This window comes from Oryzias latipes, chromosome 22, assembly GCF_053564925.1.
Source record: "Oryzias latipes strain Hd-rR chromosome 22, Olatipes_Hd-rR_3.1".
Classification (NCBI taxonomy): domain Eukaryota; kingdom Metazoa; phylum Chordata; class Actinopteri; order Beloniformes; family Adrianichthyidae; genus Oryzias; species Oryzias latipes.
In genome coordinates, this window is record NC_136258.1 from 2,205,057 (window position 1) to 2,228,163 (window position 23,107).

At 38.7% G+C, this 23,107-nt stretch overlaps 1 protein-coding gene across 2 annotated transcripts in view; it reads right to left on the bottom strand.

The window, feature by feature from the left end:
* Positions 1-2,959: 2,959 nt before the first annotated feature.
* LOC101169650 (leucine-rich repeat and fibronectin type-III domain-containing protein 2) overlaps positions 2,960-23,107 on the bottom strand; it is a 198,633-nt gene continuing 178,485 nt past the window's right edge. Inside the window, exons 4-6 of one of the 2 annotated variants that reach the window (XM_078940534.1) lie at positions 13,720-15,117; positions 10,880-10,903; positions 2,960-8,118 (exon numbers count right to left, since the gene is read on the bottom strand). In XM_078940534.1, coding sequence (XP_078796660.1) covers positions 7,128-8,118; positions 10,880-10,903; positions 13,720-15,095 — 2,391 coding nt within the window. In that variant the 5' untranslated portion in view covers positions 15,096-15,117 and the 3' untranslated portion in view covers positions 2,960-7,127. The remainder of the gene's footprint in view (positions 8,119-10,879; positions 10,904-13,719; positions 15,118-23,107) is intronic. The other variant, XM_004082825.5, reaches the window with a different exon arrangement.

A 23,107-nucleotide genomic window follows, 5' to 3' on the forward strand; every position in this document is an offset into this window, starting at 1 on the left:
CCCTGCCAGCATCTTACACCCTGCAGTCAGAGAACCTGCACCTATCCAACCCTACAGAGACTTGAGTTACATTAATAGAAAACCTGGCAGTGTACATTTTGGGTTATGCATAATGCAAACAAGACATTGCTGTGCTAAAGTGCAGCATATGGAGATAGAGATATATTTTGCTTGAAAGCCACTGCCGCAGTACAAATTACATCCGACTTGTACAGCCCGGATGTTTCTCCTGCAATGCTGCAGAACACAGTTAGATAGAGAGTTGAAATCTTGTAGGAAGCAAAGACTCAAACTGATTTTTATATCTTATCCATTTCAGAAAAAGAAGACATTGTTAAACTGTTCACATTTCTGGAAATCCCCAGTCTGTCATTGTCATTTTAGGCACAAAGAAATCTAGAAATAATGCTTTATTTCTTTTCTTTTCACATGAACTAGCATTGCAAAAGTTAAGAATATTACTGCTGTGGAGTTGGAAACATAGGTGTTGAGGTTTTAGTCTGCATGGACCATGCCGGTGTCTGTACAGGTGGGGCAATGCCAGCTACTTCAGGACCACGGTGGGCTACACCCTGGACAGTATTCTTGTCAATCATAGGGATTCATATTTAAGGAACAATCTACAGTCATTAATTAACCTGTGAAATGTTTTTGGCGGTGGGAGGAAAACAAACCGCCAGGATGACTCCCACAAATGCAATGGGAGAACATGCAAACTCTCCACGGAAAGAACACAACATTTTAAGATCGCAGACCCAGTTGATGAGCCTGTAGAGCAAAAATGTTCATGCATTTCTATGGGCATGCTGCGAGCAACAGGTCATAGCGAACACTTAACACACAGGGGTAAGTAAGTAAGGGTGAAGTAGGTGAGATGCAGGCGTGTCGTACTGATTTTCTTTTTTTAACCCCCAGTAACCCCCACACTGCACAAGAGGCCTGTTAGTGCTCTTCAGATGATAAGTGTTCTCTCCTTGTGGCTGTGGTGCTCCGTTTGTGTTATGAAATTGGAAATGAGACAATCAGGGTGTACTTTGTGTGGGCATCCTACAGGTGCGTGCAATATTGGTGTGCGGTCAGTAAGGTAAGGCACACTGGTATGTTCTTATACTAGGGTGTGGTGTAGGGGCACTGTACGACAGCATCACTTGTACGTCATAAGTGCATGTAACTTACTGTACATCATCCTTACAAATCCTTACCAAATTCTTGCATTTACGGCTCTTAACTGGAACCAATAAGGGAACTCACGTCACACCTCTTCATGTAACGCTTCATTGGCCTTCTGATAATTCTAGAATAGACTTGAACATTTTGATTCTTAGAGCCTTGCATAGACAAGCTCCTAAGTACTGTATCTTTTTGACCTTTTAACTCCCTTCTCTCCCACACCATGAGGTCCACAAATAAGAAACTTTTTAAGCGTTCTAAAAACGCACCTGTAACCCTTGTGCTATCCTAGGCACTTTAACATTGGGAGTTGGGTCATCTAGACCCACTAGACAGTGCTCTGAACCTTTTTTCTTCAATGATTTGTGATCTTCACTGGTGTCCATGGATTACATGAAATCCTCTTCACCTTTTTTCCACCTTTGTCATGGTAAGGAGAACACGTAGATGTACGGGTAGGGTCATCTGGACCCCATAATATAGCACAAGGGTTAAGATGCCGCCTCTGCTCTCAGCGGGCCTTTACTCCAAAAACTCGCAGCACCCACACGGGCCAACACTCATCTGGTTGCATGTGACTAAGACATTACCACCGCACCACCGTTCACCTCACTAACAAGACTTGTTGTCTTCCTGAATGTTTTCCTTTTTGGGTCGTGTAAGTATTATTACCTACACTTTTCTTTCTTTTCTAAATGTTTTTTTTTTTTAAGTCAAAGTGTGAAAGATCAGCTTCACTCTCAAAAATGGAACTATTAAACACAGTCTTGTTGCTTCTTGAATTTTTCTGCGTTTTAAAGACTAAAACCTTCACACACCTTTAACCCTCTAGTGCATAGCGGTCATTTCAGTGGACAGCTATTAGGAACCTCTTTAATGCCTTAGTTTTCTGTGGCGAAAGTGTATCAGTGCTAGAGTGCTCTCTGCTGCAACATGCCAGCGAGTTTGATGCAGTGGTCACTTGGTGTAACTGCAAGTAAATTTACTTTGATTCCAAGATGGCTAATAAACAGCATTATCCTGTCAATTTTTTTATTCTGAAAGATTCTTTGTCATAAAAAATATATTGATATGATATACAGTAACATATAGGGAAGGATCCTATCTGTATGGAGTACTGCAGTATGAATCGTTTATGAACAAAATATAGAAAATTATGATTAACCATGTATTTAGCAAACCAAACATTATCCATAACCCAATATATTTTTTCAACACAAATCATCTTTACTTTTTTGTGTGGGCCACTGGATTGGACATGCTTTAAGAAAAAATGCTATTTTTGAAAAAAAAAAAGAAATGTTTTTACACTTTTTTCTGTCTTGAGAAGAATAAAAACACTTCAGAAAAACGATCTGCATAATAAATGCATGAAATGGTTAATTTCATTTCTGTAAGTAACTATTTTGTGAATTAAATAAACGATGTGAGAATTTTCAGTTTGACGTCCTGCAATCTTGTTCCCGGTCTGTCTTCAAAAACTGCATGCCGCTTCCTTGTCAGGTAACGCCTTTCCTTATTGGAGATTATATTTACTCTGTGCTGTTGTAAGCACCTTCCTTGGCAGATTAAATGAATTAAGACCTTATTATGGGCTCTGGCCAGGACCTGCATGTACAGGTGATTTGCAATGAGGACAGTATTGAGGTGAGTCAGCAGCCACTGTCCTGATTACAGCAGCTGGACGTCAGAAGAAAAACCCTCTGCTCGACTTCTCTTCGTAGAGATGAACATCAAACCAACACCTGCAAAAATGTAATGTTAAGAAGAAAAAACAAAGAGAAGCCAGTATGGTTCATAAGAATGAATCATTCATTTATACTCTTTTGTAACAAAATGTTGCCACACAAAATTTTTTTTTTTACTGTTTTTTTTTCCTAGAACCTCAGGTGAGAATCATGTCTATGTCGAGTCAAGTAAACACTTAAATTTATAATGTCAGTTAGCAAAGAAGAAGAGAAGTTACACAATATCACAGGTAGAGAGGAGGAAGAATCACCACAAACCTCTGCGGATTCTGGGCATAAAAATGCTTATAAAATGTCATCCCAATTTTAAAAACAGCGTGAATGAATTGGTAGAATGATAAAGCTTAAACTAATTTCAATGTGAACTTCATTAGGAATGAAAATGGTCATTTTTCTTTCAACTGAACCAGTTTTTTTTTTTTACTTGTCAAAAAAACTTGTTAAATAAAATTACTTGAATAAAAAAACAATTAAAAAACAAAACAAATGTCCCATATTTTAATTATTTTTTGTATCATTCATGTAACTTTATATTGTAATGTTAAAAGCAGTGCTGACAGATTAACTTAACCTATTGCGTGTAACTGTTTCATTTTTTAAGAGGATAAATAGAAGCTGGAAAAATATGTCAAGAGTTTCTGTGGCTCATCTCAGTGAAATAGGAAAAAAAACCCCAACATCCACTGAACTTTGAACTGGTAGAAAATATTTGACCCAAGTCCTGGTCTCCCTGTGCCGGTCCCCAACCTGGACAGATTACAGGGTTGTGTCTGGTAGGGCATCTGGCGTAAAAATCTGCCAAACCAAACTGTGAATTACTGAAAGCTGATCCATGAGTGGATATGCTGAAAGGTGAATTACAACAATTGTTAGAAAATATTTGCTTCTCTTGTAGTTTTATGAAAATACATCGTTCTTAATTAAACTCCATGTTATAGAATTAACGCCCATTTTTTTCACCTCTGCTTTAGCTTTAAACACAGGTGTTGTGCAATAACCATCATACAGTAACTAATAGGTCAGAGCTCAGAATGGGCTACTGTTGGTTGGTTATGACATTTTTCCTAAAGACCCACTCTGATCAACGATTCAGTGATTTGAAATGTTTTATAAGTATGCGTTTTTGGCCAAAATAGGTATTTTTCTCAGAAATAATTTCTGCAAAGTGAAGGTAGTTCCTTAGATATTTGCCTCTCATTAATGGGCAGGACTGTTGGGACGAATCAACCCCACCCCCACTTCCCATCACCTAGCTGTTTACAAAATCTCCTGCTACAGGACCTATAACCCCTAACCTAACATTACCAGAGCAACAAAAATGGTGAGCAATATAGCAGCTATCAACCCTTACAGCCAGATGCCAGCTCGCACAAGGAAAACAAAGACCTACATAGATTTATAAGTCTATAAGTGGGTGCATCAGCAAAGCAGGAAGCTTTTAGCCAGAGTATTTCCTACATCAGTGTTTTTCAACCAGAGTGCCGCGGCACACTAGTGTGCGTGGGAGATGGTCAAGTGTGCCGTGGAAAATTACCCTCATTAACAGATTTAACATTTTCCATCTCTAGGATATCAGCTCTGTGTTCATCCAAACAGGCCCTGATAAAATACTGAGAAAATAGGAATATGAAAGATCATAAAATACTTTTTTCTTTGTGTTTATTTGATTCTATTAAAGACATTTTGATAAGAATGACGGTACCACGATTTAGCCGCAGCTTAAGCTGTTTTCGGAAAAGTCACGCCCCTTTAACTGTCTCCACCAATCATTCTTGGAGGCTTAATCACATGTCATCAGTCTGACCAATCAGAAGTGGTTAAAGTCTTCACTTCCTTGTTCTGATTCTGCTCATAAGTCTGTCAGTTCTAACAAAAATACCGGCTAAAGCTCCTCTTTAGCTGGTATGATGCAACAAAAAACAACAAAAAAACAAAAAACAACAAAAAAAACAGCTGCAACTTCCAGCTTTTTCTGCCACAATTATCAAAAAAATGCATGTGAGATTGTGGAGGGGCTGTAGATCAATACAGACTATGAGTTTCTCCTTTTTATTTTTATTTTATTTTTGAATGATGGTGTGCCGCGGGATTTTTGTCAAGGTTAAAGTGTGCCGTGGCTCAAAAAAGGTTGAAACGTCACAAATACGATCTTTTCATTTGGTCCTGATTTGAATAAAGAAACATTTATAAATGTAATTTTGAACCTAGTTTTCTTTACACAAGTCCTCCATTATCAGAAAAATGCCACATGTTAAAAACACTAAAAGCATAACTTTGTTTTGTTTCTGGGTCTTTAACTAAATAGTTAATGTTATTGATGCTTTCTTTTAACATTATTTCAATTAACAGGTTAAGATTAAACAGAGGTTAGAAGATGTTTTTCCAAAGTAATAAAAGAAAGAATGGTTTGCCTCAGCATAAAAGTGTCTATCCGGCCTTAGATTCAAAAGCAAGTAGAGTCAACGCTGATTTGTGGAGTTATTGACAGATTGAGTATGGATATATGAGTATTAGTCATCTTTTGAGGAAATTCCGGAGCTCCTCTCCCTACCTGAGGTAGCGTGTAAAATCCCATTTCCGTAAGCTGACTAACAACGATCATGTTGGTACACCACAGTAAAGCACCTTCTCACATTTTGCTTCACAGGAAAATAAAATTACTACTGCACAATTTCCCTTACTCCCCCTTTTACATTCTCACCCAGTTATTGTACAAAAAATATGCTAATATACAGAACAGTACACCAACTGTAGGAGGAAAACATTTCAAAAGAACATGACGACTAACCCACACTATGAAATGCAGCAGTCCCAAAGAATATCCAGAAAGGCAAGAAAATGCAGGGATGAAGCAGTTGATTTTACTGGGATCTGACTGATTCAGTGTTCTACTGCAATGTACAGCCCCATGTGAAAGAGGATGACACATGAAGTGTTCTCTGGTGAAGCAATTTAAATAATAGGTAAGAGGAAAAAAAGGTTCTGTATCATGCAATCTGGTAAAACAGATGTTAAAGGCTTATAGTAAGTCATCTCTCCCCATTTTCCCCCCTCCTCCCACAAACAACACGCTGACCTTTAACCGGATAAAATAAATGACAAATTCCTTCATTTAACCTGGCCAAATGAACAATTACCATGTGCTCCTGTTTGGATTGCCTGAAGAGAATCCCAATTTGCTAATACATCACGCTGATGGCTGCTTTGGGCAAATGATTAACTAGGCTTGATGAATTTCAAACAGCATTTGCATCAGGTTTATTGTAAACGATGATAGCATCTTAAAACCCATCCTGAAGTAAAGGCTGTTCAAATAAAAGGCCCTTCAGCCTGCAGGAACCTTTGTCACCAGTCATAGCCAATGGGGGAAATTGTGTAAGAACCTAATCGCAGATGGGTAAACAAACCAGAACGTTCTATCCAGCAGTTAAAAAAAAAAAAAAAGTAAAGTTAATAAATAAATAAAATATATTTGGAGCTAAATGTGATCTATCTAGGGCATTTGCAGATTTTTTAACTTGCTATCACATATGAACAACCTCATATAAAACATAAGCTGAGGTAGAAAGACAACACTGGCTTGCTGTAGTTCAGTGTTACTGAGATTTAGGGTGTGAACCATATTGTCAATTTGTGACTGATTAAAATTGGCCTTGAAGTGTAAAAAATAGCTGTGAAAGAGATGGCAGCTTCTGTAAGTGTGTCTTTGATCATCAACTACAAACTCCTCATAGAGCTTTGACTCTGTCTTCTGATGAATCACTTAACTAATAAATAGTAAAAATGATAGAAAACTCTGGGTGAAAATAAAAATGACTTTTATTTTTCCTCTCCCTCCTCTGGTCCCTTTCTCTACTGTGGCAGTAGTCCCATATTATGCTAAAGGTCCACAATGTTGCGAGCCAAGTCAGTGCAATAGAGGCAAGTCCTCCTGTAAATCAGTTGTGCTGAAGACGAAGAAGTTGATCCACTTTGTTTTCTTGTTTTTTTTTTGTTTTTTTTTGACTGTGCCTCAGGAATAAATCCAAAAGGACAGATTTTCAAATATAGTCAGTATTGTTACACAGTTTTGATCATGGTCACATCTTGTCTTCCATGATCATTTGAACAATATTCACATGGGTAACATTTGGTGAGTACCCGAGGATAGTTTCTTCATCCAAGCCCACTCTTGTTTTAGTTCCTAAGGACTCGACGTATGCTTCTTCCTCAAACCGTGCTCTCCATCACCCACTCGGAGCTCTCAGAGGAGGGCTTCTCATCCTCACTATCATCACACGGCAGTAACATGCCGTTAACAGACAGACTGCGCTTAGTCCAGATGTTGCTGATCCTCCTTGGCTGGCTGCTGCGACACTGTCCTGCACCGACATGACCCATGTCAAAAGAATGGCTCCGTTTGGGCTTTCCCTCTTGGGGAAACCCTAGAAGTCGTCCCAACATGGTTGTGGACTCCGCCCTCCCAAGGAGAGGCTCTTTATCAGATGGTGGTGCTACAGCCACTGTTGTCATGGTATTAGGAGTGCTTGAAGGGCCTTCAGTCCCTTGGGTGTCCTTGGTTACCCCTCGCAGCTCCATTGAAGTGATTGTTCCTATAAGATGGTCCAAGTTTTGTCGTGCTTTGGTGCTATGCACGTGCCTCCTGAACTTGTTGCCCGGCAGGGTGCTGCATTCGCTGCTCTGAACACTGTAACGACCAGTAGCTCCTCGCCCTGTTTGGCTGTCTAAAGAGTTGGAGGAAGAGGAGGAAGAAGAGAGGCTACTTTGGAGAGATCCACACTTGAACTCAACCATTTCCTCACGCATGACCACCACTGTGGATTTTACTTGAGGTGGGGCACCATTGAACCTGTTCACCCCTCCATTGGTCTGCGAGTATGTGTTACTGACATTGGGTAGTTTATTTGTTGGAATCCCGTTGGTGACTTTGTAGCGGACCATAAGGATAATAATAAATACCAGCAATGTGGCTACAATGATACCACCAATGACCAGAATCATGGTGCTGCCTAGGAAGCCACTGTGAAGAGACTGGCACTGTGGGTAGTCATCTCGGGTCACAAACTGGACACAGCCGACAATGTTGGTGGCAGTGAGTGTTGTGGCAGTGTCATCCCAAATGGCCAAGACACACAGGTCATACTGCATCCCTGACACAAGATTTGTGACGACAAAGGCCCTATCTGTCCTGGGGATCATCCTGAAACAGAAAAGAAACAAGTATTACTTAATTAAAGAAGTCTTTCCATTGGACATGGAAACAAATTCCAAAGTGTTAAGACCAAATAAATGAGTCTAAAATGCTAGAACATACCAAAAAGAAATTTAGAAAGAAGCATGATAAAAAAGCTATTTATATGCAAAAAATAATTTATAAATATTACTTCATTGCTCTCAGTGTTTCACATTTGATATGCATGAGTTGAAAAGTAATGAGACAAGTCTTAAATGGACACTTTTCATAATATTGTTTTAGTGTAATGTAATGTCTTGTGCAATCCATTAAACATTTATTGAGGTGTTTCAAATCAGGCTGTTAGCATGGCAGAGATGTTCAATTTCAAAATGCATTTAGACGCAGTTACTCATATTACATATTAAAAATTCTTGAATACTGAGATGGACTTTAAATAAGAAATATCAATCCACGTTGTTGCTTCGATGAAAGCAGGTTTTTAACCCTTGTGCTATCCTAGGCACTTTAACATTGGGAGTTGGGTCATCTAGACCCACTAGACAGTGCTCTGAACCTTTTTTCTTCAATGATTTGTGATCTTCACTGGTGTCCATGGATTACATGAAATCTTTCCACCTTTATCCACCTTTGTCATGGTAGGGAGAACACGACACTGTAAGGGGGGGTCATCTAAGACAGCACAAGGGATAAAGGCTTTTATGAATCTGGCTTTGGGGGCAACCATGGTACAGAGGTAGAGCGGACAACCTCTGACCAGTTTCAACCTTGACCGCCCATGTGTTGAGTTGTTCTTGGTCAATACACTGAACCCATATTGCTTCGGGTGGCTATAGGTTGGCAACAGTGTTAGGTCTGGTTTATCCTGTATAATCAAGATGTCATTCACGTAAAAAATAAACACTGGAGAAAATCGCATCGCTTGAAAAGTATATACGCCACTCTTTATCACAGTTAGTCACAAGCAAACCAGCCCAATTAGTATAAACCAGACTGTGCGATTGTGGATCCGACTGATGCAATTGCTGATCGCTGTAAAGTATAAACTGGCCTTTCGGTAGAGGACTCGCCATCAGTGTCTAGGTGAAGGGGACTGTTACTGTAATACTGCGTTTACACCAGGCTCTGAAATGACGGGTGACCACTTTAAATGAGAAGTCTATGTAAACGCACATATATGCAGATTTTGGGCATCTGCATACAATATTCTCACTTTAGCATTGCTGCCCAAGTTTGTAGGTCCAAATTTGGGCTCTTCGTACAAAACAAAAGCATCCATCATAAGTTGAACAGTTGAACTTTGACCATTTAAGGACTTGTATTTGGAAGTGACGTATGGGTAGCGTCCTTTTCAAAACGTAGACATTCTATCTGTTTGAAAGTTGGTCATAAAGTTAATCATAAGTTGATCAAATTCCAGCTACAATTATATGACACTAAGACTTCTATTTATCGGAATAGAGCTCTGAAAGGAAAAAGCCTGAAGCAAGATTCACTAGAATTGCACCACTTTGACATTTTGCACCAAGCCTCTTCTTCTACTGTATGTGTCTGAGTATCGGGTCGCGACAGTCCAGTGTGAACATCATATGCAGAAAACACATTCAAGAACCTGAGGTCAGTGCATTCTTGAGACATGCTCTGTGTGTACGTAGCATAAAGCGCTTCGGGTCTTCAAGGAAGGTAGCAAAGCGCTGTGTACTCTGAGTATAAAATATTTACCATATTGATATAACAACTGCCGGGAAAGATTTAATTTTTTGATACCAAGCTTTGCATTGTCTTAGTAGTAGTGATAAAATAAAGAACCTTAGACCTCCTGCAAAAATAAATAAATGTTGATGATTCATAGTTGTTGGCCAGCATTAGGAGGTCAAATGTGGCATTCTTTCCAGCATTATATTTCCAAAAGATGGTGTTGTTGTAGCCATCATATTAAACAAATACACCAAATATCTTGAACCATGGCTGAACGGAAATCTGATGAGCAGTATGCACAAGCCAGAAACATATGTTTATTTAAAAAATAAATAAATAAATTTACCCAAGAGGAAAGTGGGTGTACATTATTGTTTAGCATGCAGGCTGTGATGTTAATGTAATTTGGAGTTTAACTAATGTTATCTTGGTTAATGGAGGCCCAGCGAGCTCAAACAAGCTCATTTGGAATTGCATATTAGATGGTATTCACAAAAACATTTGCTGGAAATATTATTTGTTCTTCATTATGCTAACTTAAATCTGATTACATATGCATTGCAGAAACTATTTATATGTGATAAAGTGTTTGCTAAATTACTAGAATGTGTCTGGGAGTGCTTAGCCATACTGGCATAGTTGGCTATAAATAGCCTGCTTTTGCATTCCTCCATTGTTGGCTTGGAGTATCCCAGAGCATCCAAAGCTTTGATCCTTCTGGAGTGCCCAAGCCAAGGGGCTCAGGCACCAGTAGGGCTGTTTCATTATTAATCCTTAATTGGCTTTTTCCAGACCCAGGAACAGGCTGTGCTTGCTCACATGTCCAACAAAAGTCATGCAATCACTTGCTGCCCCACTTGCCGCTAATTGATTTTTAATCATGCCCTTCCATGAGTGCAGGCTTTGGGAAACTGAGCACGTGCAGGCAATAGAATCATTTAGGTATTATTTTATTAAATGTTTTGTCTTTGTGGGTCATTTTCCTTTCAGATGCCAACAAGTCTTGTGTTATGAACAGAACAGATGTAAGCATAGGGTAGAAAAGAAATTTTTGGGATGTCATACTTACCTGAACGATTTTTTACTTACAGACCTAAACAGAGCAGCACAAGAAGAGAAGCCATTTATAGCAACATATAAATGTAAAAAACCCCAACTGGGGAGGACTTAGCAGTTTGATTTATCAAACTTTCTGAATGGAAAACTATTTAATAAAAGAAAATCTGTACATGTTTAATGTGTAATCTGTAAGGCCCTGCAATGGCCTGGCGACCAGGGGGTACCCTGCCCAGCCCCATGACCCTAAAAGGGATTAAATGTGTTCTGAAGATGGATGGATGATGGTTTAATATGTAAGATTATGGAAAAATTATATTAAAACTAATATAAAAGACAATTTTCATGGTCGTGTCTCATTTAAAGTAGTTAAAGTATAACTTTGTATTTCTTTGTAATAGAGATCACATTTTAGGTGACCAATTTAGTTGTTTATGGCACAGTTGTTGCTGAGAAAATTTTGAATTAGCACTTCATGTCATAAAAAAGATAAACTTCACAACAAAGTTTAAAACCCTCAATTTTTGTGTATATGAGGTTAAATTAAAACCAAAGATAACAGTAATTGTAGTTCTTGCTTGAGCTTGTCTTCTGGGATTTTGACAACAGGTTAGCTGTGGATGCTTAGATTTACAAGAGAATTTACCAGGGTGTTTCCACAACCCTCCCTTTTGCCTACTATAGTCACAGGGAGCAATTGAATCGGTTAGTTCAAAAGGAGCCCAAGTCCACATTTTTTTCAAAATAGAGATATTACGTGTTCTATGGTCTTCAAGGGAAAAGCTATAAGATTATGTGCAGAAAAAATTCCAAGTCTGTTGTAATGTATTGACTATGCTTGACATTTAAAGTGCATTAAGTGCAAAATTCCTGGACTTGGGCCTCTCTTGCATGGGTTTATCCCATAGATGGCAGCACTAGTTACCCAATATGGCAGCGCCCCTGTTTAATTCAAGAAGGGCCCAAGTCCAGAGACTTTAGTTTGCTAGTCCTCTGAAATGATAAAAGTGAGGTGCTTCATATTATAGCATTTATAAGCTATGAACTGGTGCTAAATCTGGATATAGTATGAAATCATTTGGTGTAGCCTCCCTTTATGCTTTGGAATTACAGTCATTTCCTGGGAAAACAAACCTCTTGGGCTTGGGCCCCTTTTGAACTAACCGATTCAATTTGTTACCTGCCAAGTAGCGACAACTGCATAGTGGAAAAAACTGGCAATAAATCGTCTCCAAAAAACCCAACTTTTCAATCAAAAAAATGTGTTTTCATGGTTTTTTACATCAACCATTGGTTTTTGAGGTGCTGTGCATCTCTTTACAGTCATCAGAGAGAATTCAAAACACAAAAAAGACTGAAACGTAAGTCTTAAAATTAAATACATTTTGCAGACACATAAAACTAGTGGTAGGTCGACCAGAAATTTGTCTCAATTCGGATGCCGACTGGATGAACAGAGAAACGTGGTTTTAATTTAAATAACTAAATAACTGAAGCAAAGCAGACATTGCCAAAAGATATGAGTACCCAACCATATAATATATATAATAATATTGTTACCAATCCAAAAAATATATAGTTTCACCACTAAGAAAAGGGAAAGTGTTAAAATTGAATGAGATTCAGTCATTGTCTGGCAACAATGACAATAATATAATATTTTTGAAAGACTTTCAGCAAAAAGGAAAACAATTTGGATATGTTTAGCCACCTTTGCACTTAATAGAAGTGTAGGTGAGTCATCTAATGTTTCTGTTGCAGTGCAGAAGAAAATGGTTCTGAAAATTCATATTGTCCTCTCTGAAAACCTGGCACAGGTTGTGCATGCAACAAAATCAGATAAACACTTCATTATTGCATTTTCAGGGATGGAAGTTGAAGCAGCAATGAAAGAAGTAATATATTTCTTCATTACAACATATTTTTTTTAATCTCAGCTTTTGAGCTAATAACCTTTTTTCCTAGTTGTCTCAATATTCTGATTCATCTTTGAGGTGAGCAGCCATTGTGGATCATGTGCAGTAGCTGTATCCAAGGTGCTGCTGTTGTGGTAGCAGCAGCTTTGTAGTACTATAATGTTGCATTGTGGGGCATTTTATTAGAAAAATATTGAATCATATAAGATTTCTGTATCAGTTTTCAGGACTTTCCAAAACTGACACAAAACAGCTGTTTTAAATGAACGTATCCATTTCATAACAGTGGGATGCCGAAAAAACGGCATCTGCAGCATAATCAAGTGCAATCATTTTTCCAGGAGGATATGTTTAAGAGTATCTTTAGGGGACAGAAGAAACCAAGAAGGGTTCATTATTATGTAAAACAAACAAATATATGTGCTAGAGACTTGCGTTCTGTTTTTTAGGCAAATGAAAAGGAAATGGTTGGTTTCTCCTCATACTTTAATTCATCCAAAAAGATTCATTAATACATACGAGAACCTTTGTCTTTGTGATTCCACCCACATATCTTGGTTGAACATTCTTCTTTGGCTTATTTGAAATAATAAATTGATTTCACGGGGCCCAAAGGTCTACTGCTGCAGTCGCCAAGCTCACACTTGTATGGAGTTGAGCAGCTTAAGAGGAACACATTGAAATGAGGTTTATAATCCTTTTATTTTTTATTTGTAGGATTTTTAGTAATGGTTATGGGCAATGATGTGTTTGAAGGTTACTCTTCTATAAATAAAACTTTGCATCTCCATCAAATGTCAACTTTAACAAAAAAAAAAACACATTTCAGGAGAATTGAGGCATAATCTCTTTGTCTTTATGTAATATGTTAGATAGAAGCTCTTATTGCTCATTGCTTTAGCCTGACAGGTGTATAAAAACACTTTACAATGCTTACCTATAGATGAGGACTTCATCATCAGAGCAGTTGTATTGAAGCTGATACATTTTCACCTTGGGAGTCGATTTGCTGACAATCCACTTTACAAGGGCTGACACGGCAGTCACTTCTGATACAGACACAGCTTTTTCGGGAAGGAGTTTAGGCTCCCCCCTGCTAATCTTGGTGGAGCTTGTGATGTCTGAAAGTCCTGACTTGGACTGTGTGGTACGATTTGTACCATTCGCCACGTGGGGGAGCTGAATGATTGATAGCTCAATGGAGGCTGTAGATTCTCCAGCAGCATTAGCAGCGATGCAAGTAAATGTGCCGTAGTCCTTGGATGTGGTGACTGTTATATCCAGGGTTCCATTGTCGTAAACAGTAGCTCTGGATGAGTTGCTGATCAACCGGTCATCAGGAGCAACCCAGTGTACGGTCGGCATTGGATCTCCTATAGCTTTGCAGCGCAAGCTAGCTGTTTGGCCTTCCAGTACTAGCAACTTGTGTGTATGTTGTGTGATTAATGGCGGCTCGCACACAAACTCTTCCTCACGAACAGACCAAAAATAACGGCCTTTCAGATTGGTGGGAGAAGCACAAGTTTCCATGTCGTCCTCACGGTCCAGCCTCCGTAGCCAAAGTACCTCACAGTTGCAGTGCAATGGGTTTCCACCTAAGCTGAGAGAAAGTGGGGGTGCATAAGGAGTGCTCATGATCATACTGCTCTGAGAGCGGGCAAAGATGGGATCTGGAGGGAGCTTCTGAAGGCGATTGGAGGTCAGGTCCAATCGAGCAAGCTTTTCTAGGTCTGTGAAAGTACCTTCAGCGATGAAGGAGATGAGGTTATGGTCCAGACTCATTTGATGTAGGTTAACCATTTTGCGAACGGCTTCCCAAGGCACACTGCGTAAGTTGTTGTATGACAAATCCAAATCCTCTAATGTCAATAATAAGTCATCAAAAGCTGTTTTTGAGATTCGACCCAGCTGATTGTTGTTTAGGATCAGGTGCTGCAGGTTTATCAGTCCTCTGAGGTCGTCTGGTCCCAGTTCAGTTAACCTGTTACTGTCCAGATGCAGGGATCTTAATGTCTCTAGGTCAATGAAGGAAAAAGGCTGAATGGTGCTGATAGTGTTTCTGGATAAAGTTAGATCCACAAGACCTGTCATGTTGGCAAAGTCTTGGGTGGTGATTTTGAGGATGAAGTTGCCGCCCAGCCGCAGCTCAACAGTTCGCCGATCGATGTCGGGGGGAACAAACAGAAGTCCTTTGGCAGGGCACAGGGTTCCCAGAGATTCTGAGAGGTTCTGGCAGACGCAGTACTTGGGACATGCATGGACCACCACAGCTGCAGTTCCCAGGAGCAGGAGGCAGATGACCACCTTGTCCATGGTACCTCAAATAAAGGGGAACCTGAAAGATAATTCAAAAAAATCTTTTGTTAGTCATAATCGCACGTGAAATACAAATTGAACGTTTTATAGCCTAATTCAAAAGATACTGTAAAGATACTTTAAAACTGTTTTAAAAGTGTTCTGACTCTTTTACAGTCAGCATCTATTATTTTGCAGCACTTTGGCTCCTTGTGTGCATTTTGAAAGGATGTTGCTGACTTGTGTGGTCGATGTGTTTAATTTGTGTTTAACTGTGAGAGCACATGTGAGACGTAATACATCATAACACAAGATGAAACTCAAATTATAGTAAATTTCTTTTGCACTTTGTGCCGTTGTAAATTTCTATTTCTATATTTCAATGAGAATAAATACTGTGCATGTACTGCATATAACTTTACTAAATATAAATGGTGTTCATGTTGACTTCCATATTGTCCATACTATGAGGCGCATTCAAAAGCCTACAATTTTTCTCAAATAAACGACAGTGCTCATAATCCGGAGTGCATCATATACACAATCTTCTGGTTGTGTTTACTGATGCTGAAGCAGTTTTGTGAGAGGTCCGTGACACTGTCATACTATTAGTCTGTTTTTTTATACGAGTTGCAAACAGGGTTGGGTGTTATTGTGAATTCCCCATGTTTTTGATTGACTTATCGCATGAGTTAGTTTGTGTTAATTTGCATAATTAGGATTTAATGGGAACAGTGCAATTGTGAAATTGTGTTTTTTTTATTTTTTTTTACGTTTCTAGAATTTTGTGCATATGTGTAATGAATTTACAGCTCAGGTGACTTGTTTAATCTACATGAGTCTGTTTTGAACATGTTGCATGTTAGTTTTAGTGAATGCGTTTGTTTCAGTCAGTTTTTTTATGTGTTGCAGCTACAGGTGTTGTGAATACGCTAACTTTGCTAACGTGTAGCGTGTTACTAACAGTTGTAGAACTACTGTTAATGCAGTTAATGCAATTTGACTGACGGACTTTTCCTCTGATCCTTTTTTCCCTTAATGTGCCCTATAGTTTGTTATATGACATGCATTCAAAAACAGCTCATTCATTAATAATAATAATCCAGTGCGCCCTATGGGGTGAACGATATGGTACACACACATGCAAGCACACTAAATTAATGACATACTTTTTAACTGATCAAGCAAATGAGGATTTTAAAACTTATTAAGTATGTGAATAACACTCTGCATGATAGAACTGACCCCACAGTGTGTGTTGAAGGTCTATGCTTACATTGTGTAATGTTAATGCAACTGCCTTTTATTGTTGTATTTGACTCGCCCCTTTGCTTCACTGCGCAATTAGCAAAAGCAAAGCAGCACAATAATGAGTTTATCAGCGTCACACATACGTTCACCAGAATCGACAATATTAGCACGCCTCCGTGAACGTCTTACCCGCCGTCACACCTGGCTGACTCTTCTCAATGAATATTCATCCTTGACTTCATCCTGGAAATTTAAACCTTCCAGAAATTTGTTTTAATAATTCATAATTAATCAATTTCACAAACAATCTTGCTAATGAGAAGCTGTGCTCTGCCTTTTTCATGGTTCTGTCCTAAATCATGAGAGGGATGCTGCTATTTTCTTTTCTCCTTCTTTATGTTTGAATTTAGTCTTGGCCATATGCTTGGGCATCTATTCATAAATATGTATGTGTTATGTGAAAAGTGAGTCTTTATGTTTAAGTTCTGCTTTGCACTTGCTCATATTTACTTGAGACAATAAATATTTATAACCTTGCTTATTTCTGGAACGGTGTGTAATGACGTAAACAGTTGCTGCACATTTCCTACGTTTATGATCACACAAAAAAGCAAGTGTAGCTGCCCTCACCAAGGGACTGAGGAACACTTAAAACCCAAAACGAAGCGAAAGAAGAAATGTAGTTAAAGGTAAAAAAAAAACCTATTGCAGCTTTAATAAATCTGCATTGTAATAAAAACAAAATGTATGCCTTTTTTCCTTTGCCCTATCAGATTATGTATTTCTATCATTCATTTCTAGTTTTCTGTACATAAATGATACATTTTCTTGACTTAAGTGAAATCTTTTCGGTCTTTCCATTTCTTCCTGGATGCAGTTCATTGACAGCAGTTTCTTATCAGCCATGTTCCAGTTTGTAATCACCTTAGTTTTACTTATCAGTTGTCCTTGTCGCTGTCTTTGTGTTCATGCTCCATTCTGCTTTTTCTGGTATACTGGCTTGGCAAAGCTTTGTTTTTTTCTTTTCTTTTCTTTTCAGTTATTCAATAAAAATATCATCTAATTTTCCATTCGGCTGCCTCCTCCTCACTCTGCACTTGAGTCCTCCACCACACAACACCCATTCTTGACAATATATCTCTGGAAGCTCGAGGGCTTCATGCAATGTCCTAGCTTTTCATGGAACTGCATAAAAAATATAAAAATTAATTTCCTGAACTGATGAACCCCATGCCCACATATTTGCTATTTCATAATTAAACTCTTCTCAGACCTATAAATGGAAGTTAGTATGTTAAATTGAAGCTGATGGGTAAAAAAATCCATTTCATGACAAAATACTGTAGCAATTATTATTTCATAGGTTTGAGGATGTCTAATGGGTAAAATGATGAAATATTAGTTTCTTTAAATTTCTGAGAGATGAAAACATCCTCGCTGATCATTACCGGACCGTTTCTCTCTGTCGTCGTGTTTCTAAAGTGTCACATTGGGATTCCATTTGCATTGTTGCAACTTTTTGTAAATCCAGATTCTTTCCACACCTAATAGACATTGTTGTGATCTTCCCAGCACTCTGAAGCTAATCCCCAGAAGGCTTGGTGGTGAGAGCTGTCAGCAGTGACAGGCAGTTTCTTTCATGGGCTTGTTTTAATGAACAGCATCCAGGAAACGTTACGCAAAAGCCCTGCAAACTCACAGAAGCTGACTTTTTTTTAACTTTGTCCTTAGATCTTACTAAAAAGAAACAAGCATGTAAGCATTTTTTAAACTGAAAGAACATCCAAAATGAAAGTAATCTCTACCAGATACAGTTAAAAAAAAGTTCTTTGTCATTCCTAGTTTTTAAAAGTTTTCCTGTCATGCTTCTGGGTGTATTTGAGGTTACAGGGCGGGGAAAAGTGGGTAAACAGGCAATAGATGTGACCTTTCAGCAATGTCAGAAGCTATTTGGAAAAAAACGAACCAGCTTTTAAATGTTGGCTTCAAAGTGCAGCACAAGTCATTCTGGTTTCTTCTGCTGCAACTCAGTTTGTCAAATCTTGGATGGATTAACAACCTTTAAAGACTAAACTTCACTTTTTCTTATGACTTTAAATTCTTCAAATATTTCAGCAAAGCAGCAGCTCATCATGAGTCTTCAGGATTTTTGGTATTTCCATGTCTTGTGCAAAATTCTCATCATTGGCAAAGGCTTTTTCTTGGATGCTGCATGATGTAGTTTGTGGTTCTTTGACATGAACATACAGATGCTGCTTATGGGTGAGGAGCTGACATTATCTGCAGTATATGGTTTCATTTTATGTTACTTCCACCAGTTTCTAACTCAAAAATTAGATCTTCATGAAGCTGTTGGTCACTCTTTATTATTAAGGACCAGAAAAAGTGAAAAAGGTACAAAGGATTAAGACCAAACAGACATCAACTGTGTGTAGAGCTAAAAAGACACAAAGAGACACACTCAGCCTGGCTGCAAAATATATTGTAATCGCAATGTTTCATTCTTCTTCTTTCTGCGCCTTTGAGTGAAAATTTGATCCCTGCTTCATGCTCGAGCACCCAATAAAATTTGCAAACACCTGGGGTGGAACCGGGAAAAAATTAATTTTAGGCCCCCCCAAAAAAAAACAAACAAAAAAACTGTGACATCATAATGGGCAAAAGCGTCCAAAAAAAATCAATGGGGTCAAAATCTCTTATGGAGCCAAAGTAAAACATATAAATACATAAAATACACTGACAAAACCAAAACACATATGTTAGGGATGTCCAAAGGAAGTTTTGAAATTATTATGGGATGGCCACATGACCTACAGCTTGGCAGCCATTTTGTGTTAAAGTGTGAGATTTGACGGTTTTCACGTTTTCCCTCAGTGTTGGAAAAAGAAACTTTTCCTTATGTGATCTTCATTATTGATGGGTGGTTTGCAGGATCTCTGCAGCCGTTGATGAAGACATCGGTATCGCTGCAGCTGTCCACCTCCCTCCTTTCTACCTCCACCAAAGACCAGATCTCTACGATTGTGTGATGCTTCCATCTGAGGAGGAGCACTTTTTGGCATTGTCAACGTTCTAATGCTAATATAACAGACTATTTTCATTCCTCTTTATTGTTCTATGTTGAAACACGATGCTTCATCTGCAGGAGGGGGCGTATGGAACACTGTGTACTTCCACATTGGTGTTGGGATGACAGGTTCATGACGTAATGTGACAAATGAACTTCAGGTTATGTGAATGAAAAGGAGAATAAAGGCTGCAGCGGTCCTCTGCACCCAAATGTGTCTCTGAGCTCCTTATTTTACAGATGAAATTCCGCTTTACTAAACCCCGGAAAGACGGCTACACTGACAATAATCTGATTTTGAGTCGCCAGAAGGTTCAGAATCTCTTTGGTTTTTTAAACCAATTTTTAATCCAGAAATAAAGCTTCACAAATGGCTCCACATACTTCATCTTTAAGCTAGGCTCCGATAAACGGAAAACTTTGGTGTTTTTTCTTCGTTAATGTATGAATTCGCAAATTTACAACTTAAAATCTCGTAAATTTATGAGTGTTATCTTGTAAATTTATGACGTAAAATCTTGTAATTTAACAGTTATGACTTTCTTTCTCTTAAATTTACGACTTAAAAGTTGTCATTTAAACAAATATTTTGTTTGGTAAGTGGCCCTAAAACTCTGTTGTAGTAAAAAAAATGTCCCACTCTATTTTTTTTAAAGCGTCCCAGTGGTCGTTTAATAATGATTACGCTGTTTTTTGGCCAAAATTACCAAACCTGCGTCATTTTCTTTGGGACATAGTTTCTGCAGAGTGGCAGTAGTTCATCAGAAATGTAGGTGAGTTGAGTTGTAGGCAGTACAGTTGGCAACCCCTGCCCCACTTCCCATTGCAGAGCAGAGCAGGGAGCTTGTGGCCCGCCCAGTCTATTTTCTACATCACAACTACAATCTTTGTTAAACTGCATTTTATGTTCTACTTCTGATTCACAACAAGTGAAATACTGAGAAATGCAATTTGGAGCTTAATTTCCTTTTTATATTTCCTTCATCATCTAAAAAGTGCATTAAAACATGGCAAAAACACCCAAAACACAGTTTTTATTGGAATGGATCTTTAAAATATGGCCTGAACTTAGGCATCCGTCACCTATTGTGAGATTTTTGTAGAAAAGATCATTTCACATCCACAAATCAACACCAGAGGAGACACAAACTGACTCCTGCATTCTATCTTTATATAGGACCTGTCTCACACTGAAGCTGTACTGTATCACCGCTCAGAGCTGTCAAAGCTTCTATCTCTCATTGTTATTTGAAGCCACCAGCTTGTTAAAGTAAAAAAAATGACTAGTAACTCCTCCCAAAGTGAAGCATCTACAATTTCCAACTTTGATTTATCTGATTGAACATCGTTTTAAAAACAAAATCTTTAACTCTTTATGCTGTTGAACAAAGTGAAGCCCTGGTTTAATATTTGTTTTCCAATCTGATGTACAATCTTAAAAGCATTTTCCATACATGTAAAATGCCAATTTATTCTATTTCACATGAGGCAGATACCACTTTGTTTTAAATACTTTCTGAAGTCAGTAAATGTATTCATTTTAGTGTAGCACGTCACAGACCAATGAAGTCCTCTACCTTCGCTCCTACGTGTTCCAGTTAGCATCAGTCATTATTTAGTTGTATGTCTTCATTTATCCAAGCGCATGAGCAACAGCACCATTGCACAATGCAATCTGTTATTAAATGATTGAATGTCCTCTAAAGTTGTGCACAGTAGGCTTCCTTATAAATAGTTTATGACTGGTTTGGTTTACGTTGATCAATGGCACTGTAGCCTCCTGTGTGATTTTATAGATTGCATTTGAAATTTACCAGCACACGCATAGATTTTATGAGGCAGACCTCTTGACATAAGGTCTACATGATGCTACAAGTAATGGCTTTGTCACGGGGTTTGATCAATGCTGCAGGTTCTTGGGTACCTGTAGAGGGTCGTAGAGAGGAGGGGCTGCATCTTAAGGGGAGCTAATGGGTCTTGCTGTTCTCTTGAGGCTTGTGCAGTCATCTTAAGAAACGTCAGGAAAATGGAACGTATAATTGACGTGTGTGTGGTAAGTGCATCATGAAGTATTTGTCAGGATATTGTAAGTCATATCAACTTATTACAAACAGGAGATGCTGTCGTATGGTGCCTTTTATGTCACACTCCAGGTGTTAGTACTGTGCGCACACTGGCACCTTACTGACTGCGCGTGCAAATGCTGCACATACTGGTTATGCAGATCTACAACTTTGATATTTTGTGCAGACCACATGAGTGTTCCATACAGGTTTGTTCACTTTCTGCCTGTAGACACCCGTAACAGCAGCTGTGACTAAGTGATAAAAAGTATGATGCCTGCTGGCATACTCTTTGATTGAAGCACTTAAACGACTGGTATGTATGTGTTGGTTTATGCTGTTTCAAGTATGACTTTATTGCCTTTGACGGTGTGAGGGTTCCACCTCATACAAATGAAAAGTAAACACATTTTGAGCGCCTACATCAGGCTATTCTTAAGCCTTTCAGAGTAAACCATATCCATATGTATAATATATTATCTTTGGCACAGTAAAGATGGAATTTTTCATGAAATAAGAGTTAATTTTTGCAAGTTCACTTTACGACCCGAAAGTAAGACAACTTGATCTCTGAGACACCGCCTTTTGCTCCTTGTGGATGCCGCCTATTTCCTGACGTGAAGCTAGAGCCTCGGCAGTGTGTCTGCGTTTCGCTCACAAAAACAAACAGCATCCAAACTTGGTGTGAGCTTTGCCTGAAACTTTTGATCCTGAATGTAGCAAAGTGCATTTAAAAGAACTAAATACATGATAATCAAAGGGAACATTAGACGTACTTTAAATGAAAAACTTTAAAAATTGTCTTTACTGCATGAACAGAGGCTTTGCCTTTGCAGAAAACTTACAGCCAGAGCGCATTAGGAATCATCCTGTTCTGACGGACAGTCAAATTCTATTAGACATAGGTCTTCAGGTGACTTCTGCCCAGATCAACAGCAGCAAACAGGAACCAGGACAGGCTGTCTATGAGCATCCTTAGAGTTTCTTTGTGATCTCAGAGCCTGTTGTTGTACCATATGGCAAATTACAAAAAGTATTTAGCAAAACTTCTGATCAAAAAACAAAATTTCACCTAAAGCTACCAAGTCATTTTTATATCTTTTATTCTGATACCCGTCAAAAGTGCAGATTGTAAAGGAATATAAAGAAGTGTTGCCTATTGTTTCCACCTGTGTCTATGTATTTAAGTCCTGTCCTTCCCCTCCTCCAGTGCTGCTCCGTATTATGCTCTTCCCCTGGTTCCCGTGTAGTTTTGTGTTTTCAGTTTTTCTGTCCTGCTCAGCAGTGGATTTTGTTTTTTTCTGGTTCAATATTACAGACTTTGCTCACCTGGAACCACCTGCCTCCTCCTCTCTGCACCTGGGTACTCCCCCAACCCCCACCGTAACAGAGACTATACAATACTTTGTCAATGAATGGTCTATTTTCAAACTTTTCATATCTAAGGCACACCGAACTATAAAGCTACAATCACATGTGTAACGCCTGTCCTTAAGTACATGTAAAGTGCTCAAGAATGAGCTTTTAGTGTCTTCAATGCGCGTTTTGCTCATGGTGTTCACACTGGATTGTCACTATGCAGTACTAGTGCAGTGTTTTTCAACCTTTTTTGAGCCACGGCACACTTTAACCCTGACAAAAATCCCGCG